General features: G+C 44.4%; 1 protein-coding gene across 2 annotated transcripts in view; it reads right to left on the reverse strand.

The window, feature by feature from the left end:
• The window catches only part of RBM25 (RNA binding motif protein 25), a 36,176-nt gene extending 26,407 nt beyond the window's left edge, over positions 1 to 9,769 (reverse strand). For both annotated transcript variants that reach the window (XM_051621062.1, XM_051621061.1), the window contains exons 1-2: positions 9,592 to 9,769; positions 243 to 363 (exon numbers count right to left, since the gene is read on the reverse strand). In XM_051621062.1, the coding sequence (XP_051477022.1) occupies positions 243 to 348 (106 nt within the window). In that variant the 5' untranslated portion in view covers positions 349 to 363; positions 9,592 to 9,769. The remainder of the gene's footprint in view (positions 1 to 242; positions 364 to 9,591) is intronic.
• Between the last annotated feature and the right edge of the window lie 993 nt (positions 9,770 to 10,762).

Here is a 10,762-nt window from a genome sequence, read left to right on the forward strand (position 1 = left end):
ACATGTCCCAGACAAAGTTCAGTACTGTCTCTAATGGTCTGATTTCTGGCAGGAAATAAGCAGCTCCTGGTAGACCAAAAGGAGCTTGCACCTATAACATGATCTGTGGGTAAACTAGAAACTCAGTGGCAATGTACATGAATCAGTTAATGTAATATCTTAAGAGCTGGTAACTTCTGTAATTAATACAATTCAAAATAATAAAAGCTACTCAGTTTCTACACTACCATACTCTAACTTACCAGGAGGTACAGGTGGAGGAAAGCCAGGAAACTGTGGAGGTGGGATCCCAGGGGGAAGTGTTGGGATTCCCATAGGAGGGCGATTCAAATGAGGTGGAAAAGACATTCTTCCAGTCACAATCTGTCAAAAAGATAGAAAATTTTTAGTAGTCAGTTCCCAAACATTAATTAAAAAAACACTGCAAATGGTAAGTGGCCATAATGCTTTTAAATCTTTAAATATGGGCGTTCAATTACAAGCTGAATCTCTTTTCAACTCTTTTTCCACCATGCCATTTATGGCTACAAATGTAGTACAAGTCTTTCACAATAAAAAACAGAACTTCTAGGAAAGTATTTCAGAATTAAATGAAGAACAAAACGGTACCTGTTTCATACCAATGATTTACAAGGAGTGTGAATTAAACAGCACTTAAGAGTTTGTACAGGGTTGGGTTGTTGGGTTTTTTAAATAAAATTGTAAAATAAATATCTTGCAGTATTTGAAAACAGAAGTAATCATAGAACTGTAGAATGGTTTGGGTTGGAAGGCACCTTAAAGACTGTCTAGTTCAAACCCCCCTGCACGGACAGGGACACCTCCCACTAGGCCAGGTTGCTCAAAGCCCCATCCAACATGGCTTTGAACACTTCCAGGGATGGGGCAGCCACAAACTCCCTGGGCAGTCTTTTTCAATGCTTCACCACCTCATACTAAAGAATTTCTTCCTAATGCCTGACCTAAATCTCCCCTCTTACAGTTCAAAGCCATTACCCCATAACCCATCACCGCAAGTCCCTCCCCAGCTTTCCTGTAGGCCCCTTCAGGTACTGGAAGGCCACTATAAGGTCTCCCTGGAGCCTTCTCTTCTCAAGGCTGAACAATCGAAACTCTCTCAACCTCTATTCATCGCAGAGGTGCTCCAGTCCTCTGATCATCTTCATCACCCTCCTCTGCTCCAACAGCTCCATGTCCTTCTTACAGTAGGGGCTCCAGAACTTGACACAGTACTCCAGATGGGGTCTCACGAGAGCGGAACAGAGGGGGGAAATAATCTCCCTTGACCTGCTGGCCACATTTCTTTTGACACAGCCCAGGATATAGTTGGCTTTTGTGGGGTGCAAGCACACATTGCTGGGTCATGTTGACACCCCAACAAGACACTGACACCCCCAAGCCCTTTTTTCTCAGAGCTGCTCTCAATTCATTCTCTGTCCAGTTGTAATTGCTTTTGGGATTGTCCCAACCAAGGTGCAGGACACTGCACTTGGCCTTATTAAACTTAAAGGGGTCTGATCAGGCCCACCTCTCAAGCCTGTCAAGGTCTCTCTGGATGGTCTCTCTTCCCTCCAGAATGTCAACCACACCACACGGCTTGGTATGGTCAGCAAACTTGCTGAGGGTGAACTCAATCCCACCATTCCTGCCACCAAAAAAGATGTTAAACAGCAACAGTCCCAACAGTGACCCCTCATCAAGAAGGAACACCACTCATCACTGGTCTCCATTTGGACATCAAACCATTGACCACAACTCTGAGTGCAACCATCCAGTCAACTCCTTCTCCACCAGTGGTTTCATCTGTCAAGTCCATATCCCTCCAATTTACAGACAAGGATGTCACGCAGAACAGTGACAAATGTCTTGCAAAAGTCCAGGCAGACCACATGAGTTGCTCTTCCCATATCCACCAAATCTGTAAGCCTGTCATAGAGGCCACCAAATCTGTGAGGCACAATTTGCCCTTGGTGAAACCATGTTGGCTGCCATCAATCACCTTATTTTCCACATGCCTAAGCATAGTTTCGAGGAGGATCCGCTCCATGATTTTGCCCTTTTTAAAAACATGGGTTATGTTTCCCCTTTTCCAGTCAGTGGGAACTTAACTGGACTACTACTATTTCTCAAATATGATGGATTGTGGCTTGACAACTTCATACACCAGTACCCTCAGGACCCACGGATGCATCTCATCAGGTCCCACGGACCTGTGCACCTTCAGGTTCCTTAGATGGTCTTAAACGTGACCTACCTCTACCACAGATGGCTCTTCATTCTCCCAGTCCCTGCCTTTGCCTTCTGTGACTTGTGTGGTGTGATCTGAGCTCTTGCCCATGAAGACTGAAGTAAAAAAGTCATCAAGTACCTCAGCCTTCTCCGTATCTGAGGTAACCACGTCTCCTGTTTCTTTCGCAAGAGTGGTCACATTTCCCCATGTCCTCCTTTTATCACTGACACACCTAAAAAATCTTTTCTTGTTGGCCTTTATGTGCCTGGCCAGATTTAATTCTACCAGGGACTTAGCTTTCCTAACTTGATCCCTGGCTGCTCCAACAGTTTATCTGTATTCCTCCTGGGCTGCCTGTCCTTGCTTCCACACTCTGCCAGCTTCCTTTTGAGTTTGCCCAGGAGCTCCTTGTTCATCCATGCAGGCCTCCTGGTGTTTCTGCCTGCCTTCCTCTTTGTTGGATACATCATTCCTGAGCATAGCAGAGGTGATCCTGATTATTAACCAGCTTTCTTGGGCTCCTCTACCCTCCAGGGCTTTATGCCATGGTACTCTACCAAACAGGTCCCTAAAGAGGCGAAAGTCTGCGCAGTTGAAGTCCAGGGCTGCAAGCTTGCTGTGTGCCCTCCTCACTGCCCTAAGGATCTTGAACGCCACATTAATTATTAATCTTGTAACACATTTTCAATAAGGCAAGTAGTTATCTTGCACAAGAAATAACCACACAGAATACAAATGTGGAACAAGATGAGAGAAAGAACTGGAACACCCTGATGCTCAGCACTGACAGGAATTGTACTTAAGATGACATTGGGGAGATCCTCAAATTCCAGCACACAGACAGTTAAAAGTTTGGAAAAGGGTTATCTGATCTATTTTTAACTTCCTAGTTCACACATATTCGATGGATCAACTTGGATGATAGCCCATGAGCTGAGAGCCAATACTCTACACCATGGAAAGCAAAGACGTTCAAAATATAATTTCATATTTAGATGGTTATTATTGTGTATTACTGATTCTGTAACAGACACTATCCAATAATTAAAAAAACTTGAAGATCACTCTTAAAACAACTATCAAGGCATGTATTCTTGCTTCCAACATTATCTCAGCAGCTTTACGTGGTCAAGTCTTAAAAAAAGGTTGCCCTTTGGTTCTAAAAAAACCAAAACTGGTCATCAGTGTTACTGCTGAGCCTACAGGTATGTATATTCACACAGCAGTGAGGAAGGACTAAAGGAACTGCAAAGACATGGGATCATGTGGGTACGAATCATAAAGACACAAGTGCCAAGAGTGGAGTTAGCTGTCTGTGCAAACCTGCATTTCTCAATGGACTGTACAGACTGCTTTACCACCTACAATATAGTAACTTCACTGCAACTGTTTCCAAAAAAGGCAACTATGAGTCCAAAACCTTAAGACCTATGACAAACAAAATTCTGATACAACAGACCTGTACATAGATACTCTCCCCAGCCTCTTGGCACTAAGCATTGAGCAACCAGCTTTGCTGGAGACAGATGTACCTTCTATAAATGTACAAGAGAAAGCAGTTATTGGCAGTCTTAAATACTAGAACTAAGAGTCAATAGCAGTACTCGACCATAATAGTAAGAAAATTATCTTAAGAGAATCACATATCAAAACCTTATTCCCGCAGAGTCTAGAGTCAACTATGAGAAATTAATAGTATAATGGGGAGGATGAAAGGGAAACCCAAATGTATTTGGTAATAACTTTGAACATCAGAATTTTCTGGTGTAAGAACACATATATATCCCTATAGCATAACTCTCTTAAAGACATATTTACAACTATATCAGTTACATGAGATTTGAGATTCATTAATTGGCCCCAAAGGGCATTCATCAACATCTGACTGGAAGAAAAGATTAAGGCTTCTGTGACACAAGGTCTAAGCTGGTAGAAGAAACAAGCAAGCAAATTCAAGCACTCCTCCAACAGTTCATCAGATTATTTGATACAATATGATAAACATAAAACCCTTTCTTCCTCCTTAGAATCCAAACGCCTAAGAACACACTTCTGTCATTCTTGAATTCTTAAAATTGAATGAGCAAAGAAAAGCAGCAAAGGTGTACTGCCAAACAGTCTATTTGGAAGAATGTTGTTTATTGTCTCTTCAGACTGCATGCGCATCAACCAAAATTCCTCAAGAATTTGAAACTTGGATGGTATGGAAAGGAGCAGAACTCCCTTATCTTCTATAGAATCACTACTTGAAGCTTTTTCACAAAAAAAAAAACCCCAACAAACCAACAACCAAACCAACAACCAAAAAAAAACAGCCAATGGTCCCAGGAAAGACAGAGATTAAGATTTTTAAGGCTCTCAGTCCTAAACTATATTGCAAGCTGATAAAGACAAAATTCAAATCTGTTCTGAGGCAGGATGGTAGAGCAACAATCTATTGGGTCTGAGGGAGTTCTAAACAGGCTACAATGTCACACATACATTAAAGAGTCATCTGTTAAACCAGAAATACCAATTGGGGCAGTCATTTTCTAGGCTGCCTGGAGGTGCAGTCCCTTATGTCACTCTGATAAGCACTTTATCTGAGACACTATTTTGCAGAAGCCAACAAAACAACCAAACAAACAGCTTAGGCTCTGAAAGGTGAAAAAGCTCTTTGAAATAAAAGATGCTGAAATATACCTCACTCAATGGATGCTACATATGCACACAGGCAAGTCTAGTTTTGGTTTGTTTTTTTTAACTTACATAAAAACCTCAAAGATTTAGCAACCAACCAAGTAATTGTTACTGCATAAAAGGAATGATGCAATTAGTAAGAATGGATCAGATTTAGTCTTTCAGTCTTCTGGTCAGAAGACATGAAATATCGAGTTATCTGTAGGGCATCAACAGTTTATTTCACTTGAAGCACTCCGTTCTTGTTTTTTCCATATTTGTTCAGTTATTTTCACAGCAGCTAGAAAGCTGCCCTGTTACTGACTTAACTCTTGCACAGACTGATCTCAGCACCTCCACTGCCTATGACACTGAAGATCCACACTAGAATTAAAGCCTCGGTCTCTTTCTCACTACCATTTGTAACTATCAGTGTGAAACTGGCAGATAGAACAGTTTAATTCTGTTGCCATTATGAAAACTATGACAATCAACGGATACCAAGATCAAAGAAGTGAGATCTGGAGGAGGGGCAAAGATGCATCCAGTTCCTTGTAGCAGCCAAGATAGTACAATGAAGGGAACAGAGTTGCACATTTTTTCTGTCAGCAGCTAGAGAACACAAAATAAATTTTCATACAGTCAGAGGGGTGTCTGACATCAAATTGATAAGCAACTTCAAACCAAGGGTTAGGTATGGAAAGTTAACAGATGCTGGGTCTAGGTAGAATTGTAGAAATCTCAGGAACGCTATCTTGAACTTCTCTGCAGACCGGCCTATTACCCTGCCAGTATAGTTCAGTGATGAGTGTTTTATGTATTTACTGTGGTCTAAGTACTGTATACGCTGATCTTCAAATTTCCCCAATATACTCAGGTGTTTATGTAAGGAACTAAACAACACTGAGATATTTTTAAAACCTCACTTGACATATGAAAGTATTACCTCAAATGAAACTGAGAGCTGCATTTTAACTAACAGCTCTATAAGTGAGAGATTATTTTTTGTGAACATTACAGCGATCACAAAGATACAGGGGTAGGAAAAGCAGGCCTGACATCACCCAAAATACTGAAATCATTATACCTTCCACCCCCAAAGTGATATATTTGTGTCAGGTTTCAGAGTCCAAGGGTAGTCAATTTAGGTTATGTCCATGCCACCAAGCAGGTCTGTAAAAACAAAACAGATGGAGCTGAGACCGTAATGTCCACACTACACATTCAAGGGAGGTCCGCCCTGCTGGAATGAATGCTCACCTGCAGGTAAGCATGCATTTTACAGTATTGTTTTGTCCAAAAGGAATCCTGTTCATCTATTGAAATAGCACAAACCAGTGAGAGGGGGAAAAAAAAAAGGTTTCCCAGTTGAGGATGACTGCAAGGCTTCCTTGAAAACGACACTCCTGATCCAAGTTAACACAGTAATGTAGGTGCACACTTTATTAGCCTTAGGAAGTTTTTGTAAGCTACAGATTAATGATGTCATGGATGGCAAAACACCTAAGCTTCCTCTAAGCAGACTCCACTCAAATCCAACTCAAGCTAGTAACTAAACCAACTGCTATACAAACATAACTACAATATTCCAGGTTCAACTTTGGCCTAAATGGAGTTCAGTTGCTCTCACACACTGCTCTTCTGAGTTAATAAAACCTGGTGGAAACAAACACCATGCAAAGCCAGCTGCACCAATCTTCTGAAACTTGGAGAGAGAACAGGGATACCCACGTGGCTCTAAGGTTTGGAAAAATCCACTGAGACTAGTTAATTCTGATTTGTTGCTATCCCTGCTGGGACAGAGCACATTAGCTCTGACACACAACTAAACAAGTACACAGTGCTGGCCCAAGGGCATGCTGGACTAAAGTGTCTGAGACCACACAGAACTCAGAATTACTATGAGACAAGAGTCACTGTCGTTCATTGCTGCCCCACGCTGCTTTATTATCCCTGACTCCAAAAGTTCCAATAAGAGGGGACTGACTATATGAGAAAATTGTACTGGCCCAGCTGCACTGTTAATGCAATTTAAAGAAATAAATTATGGAATTATTTAAACCTTTTTATTTACTGAATTTTTTAATAAAGGGGTGAAGAGCTGTCATAAACAGAATGTAAGTTTGATGAAAATAACTGGTAATTAATCTATTTTAAACTGACAATTATCACCACTTACTCTGGGGAGCATAATTCTACCAGTAACACAGGATTAATCTCCATAGTATTTCTGTGTTTACATATCCTAACTTTAATGCCTGAAAAATATTTAACCATTTCCAAAGCATTTATGTTCCCCATGAAAGAAACAGTTACAAAACCTACTGCTGACCTGCTGTTACTCCAACCAAAGTTAAAAATAACAGTAAAAATCCTGAAGTCTTAAAGCATAAAGAAACTTAATGTGTTTTAAGCATACATATAGTGCCATAAAAGCAGTAAGAGTACGGCTGCTCTAGCTCAATTTCAATTTTGTCTGATTTTAACTTTTTTTTCAACATTTTCCCACTACCATTCTTCTGCACCACAAAAAACCTGTACACTTAGCCCAGAATAAGTTGCATGGAATAGCTGTGCAAGGTAGTCCCTCTCCCAAAAGCGAGCAGTAAGTGCAAGATTTGTTTGGATACTTAATTAACCATAATCCATCTTTGATTAGAATCTTAACATTAAAGAGTGCCTGACAAAATCCATGCCTATGGTAAGCATGTAACACCATGCTTTTCAGTAACACCCTGGTTAAAGAGATGGTACACCAAGACATTTGATTTGTATATCCATGTTATTGTATTTCCCTGAAAACAGAAAAGCTTTCACACATAAAAATGTTTTAAATGATTTTTAGGAATCAGAGTAATTCCTGTTAAGAATCATCTTGGAATTTGATTCTAATGTCAATACCCAGGCAGCAACGGAGAGGAAATAATAATTTCCCCTAATTTATGACACAGTATTTTATACATTTTGTGTTACATGATGGACAGAGCAACAAAAGCATTTTCAGAAGCAACTGGAAAAACATTCAGTAAACCAACTGCAGTCAGTACTACCACATAGCCTTTTACATCACTCTGTACATGAGATATGGATTTTTAAGCCACTCCATTGTAAAAATAAATTGCCCATAGTTTGTCACTCACTGGATATGCTGTTTATATTATTGCTTCTCACTAAAAAAAAGGCTCCCTAAACCCACAAATATTAAATTTCTAGTCAACTGATAATCTCAGTAAAAATGTCCAGTTTCTCATAGAGCCCTACAGTTTTCTCCAAAATTGACTGCAAGCTAAACAAGACATAAATGTCAAACAGGCACAAGGATAGATAAAAGACTATAGATTTTCTACATGTATTAATTTCTGAACAAACAAAACTAGTATTTGCTGAAGTCTATTTTTCAGAGGTGATCTAGAAAGTGTGAAATCTGTTGCAACCCAAAAAGTAACATGCTTATCCAAACCAAAGCCTCAGACTGAAAGTCCTTTAACTAGAGCTGCATTAAGCACGTCAGCAGAACTTCTAAGATCTCTGATTCAGTTCCTAATTCTGTGCCTCTGCACCCAAGTAAAGCCCTAGTCAGTCAAACATGTGAGTCTCCACTTTAACTTTGCTATTAACTTTTCCCAAAACACCAACATGGCTGTGGCAGTGCATTTATGTGAATGGATACTCAAGAGACAGAAGCAGAGAAATGTAAAGCACTACAAAAAATGCCACACCTTTACACGAAAAGTAACTAACTGTCCTGGTTCCTCCTTCTTCGAATTTGTTCTGGATCATCTTCCATCGATGCTGATGCAATACTTGAAGCAATGTTTTCCCACCCCACAAAAAAAATATTACTAAAAATCCACATGCATGTACTTTAATCTGAATAGACTGAGAACTAAACAACTTTAAGGTTTCACTTCCTGGAAGCCCGTGTGAGCTCTATTACCAAAAAAACTTAAGTGTGTTCGGGTCGTTCACTGTATTTAAACAAAGAACCCTCTCTTCCATCAGGCTGACAAAGATCTTTTTCTATAACAGAAAGAGACATCATGAGAAAAACATGCCAATGTACACATCACTACTGTTAGTGACACGGATGAATCACCGATTCCTTCATGCATGACACGTGCTCTAGGATGACCACCCCAATCCACAGTAAGAACATTAACTTCCCTGCCGCGATACTGTCGAAAAACGTTTTCTTCCCATGACCCGTTTCCCCGACACCGAAAAGGAAAATCCCACCCAGAGAGACGGCCCAGACCAGGCTGGGGAGAAGTTTCAGGCGCCGGCGAACGCTCCGCCACGGGCTCCTCCGTTCCCACCGAGGGGCACGGGGCCTCACCCCGAGAGCGAGACGGGCTCCTCTCACCTCCCGCCGAGCCGCCCGCCGCTGGGCCTGCTCCCGGTCGCGCCTCGGGAAGGCGGAAGGGACTCCCACGCCTCCTGGGCGGGAGAGGAAGCGGGAGCTGCCCGCCGCCCGCCGCCGCTCTCCCGCGAGCGCCTCCCCGAGGCCGCGCTCCGCTCCCACCCCCCCGCTAGGCCCACGCCGCCTCCTCGCCGAGGCGCGGGCCGCGGCCGGCAGGAAGCCACGGCCCGGGCTGAGGGAGCGCGGCAGAGCGACCTCGGCCCGGCCCCGGCCGCGCCGCCCCTCAGCGGACGGCTGAAGCACAGCCCTCCCTCTCATCCCACGGCTGCCCCGCGCTTCTCACCCCTTGGCTGCGGAGCAGGAGCCGCGTCCGGAGCGTGGCCGCGGCCCCTGCGGGCGGCGCGGGTGGGGGATGGCGCGGGGGGACGCCGCTGGGCCGCCCGAGGCCCGTCCGGGAGGCCCCGAGGCGCCGCTAGGCCGCGAACACACCGCGCCGAGGAGCCGCCGCCGCGCTGCGCGGGGCCACGTGACCCGCCCCTGCGTCAGCGGCCCGGCTTGCACCGCGCCGCCCCACCATAGAGCGGCGGCGCCAGAGCGCCCTGCCCCGCGGCGCTGCCGGCCCGGGCCGTGCCGCGCGCAACCATAGAGCGGCAGCGGCTAGAGCGGCAGGGAGAGAGGAAAAGGGCGTGCGGGCGGCCGCCATCTTTGGTGGGGCAGGCGTGCGGCGCGGGGGTCGCCATGTTGAGGCGAAGAGCCGTCGCTCCGGGCTGCGGGCGATCGCGGCGCAGGTGGCTGAAGGTTCTGGAAGGCCTCCTGCTGCGGGCTCCTCTCCTGGCCGCTGGTCTGTCCCCTCGGTTAGTCCGGGCTGCCACTTGCGGCGCCCTCGGGCCGAGCTTGGCTGCGCCCCGTCCGTGGCATTGGTAGGTGCAGGCTGTACCAGCAGGCACAGCCCTGCGAGCCGTGCGTGTTCCTTTTAACAGGCTAGTGATAGGAGGGAACGCGTGTTTTGGCTGCCTTTAGCATAATTTGAAGACCTAGAAAGCTAAAACAAAAAGCAGTCTTACAGTCAGTAAATGTAAAGATCTAGAATCGTGGAATGACTTGTGTTGGAAGGGACCTTTAAACGTCAACTAGTCCAACCCCTCTGCAGCGAGCAGGGACATCTTCAGCTAGATCGAGTCACTCGGAGCCCTGTCCAACCCTGAATGTTTCCAGGGATGGGACATCTACCTCTCTGGCCAAACTGTTCCAGTGCTTCACTGCCTTCATTGTAAAAAATATTATTCCATATATCTAGTCTGAATCTACCTTATTTTCATTTGAAACCATTACCCCTTGTCCTATCACTACCCTCTCTGGTGAAAAGCCCCTCCCCAGCTTTCCTATAGGCCCCTTCAGGCACTGCAAGGCTGCTATAAGGTCTCCCTGGAGCATTCTCCAGGCTGAACAGCCCCAACTGTCTCAGCCTGTCTTCATAGCAGAGGTGCTCTAGCCCCCTCGTCATCTTTATTGCC

Source organism: Apus apus, chromosome 5, assembly GCF_020740795.1.
Source record: "Apus apus isolate bApuApu2 chromosome 5, bApuApu2.pri.cur, whole genome shotgun sequence".
Classification (NCBI taxonomy): Eukaryota; Metazoa; Chordata; class Aves; order Apodiformes; family Apodidae; genus Apus; species Apus apus.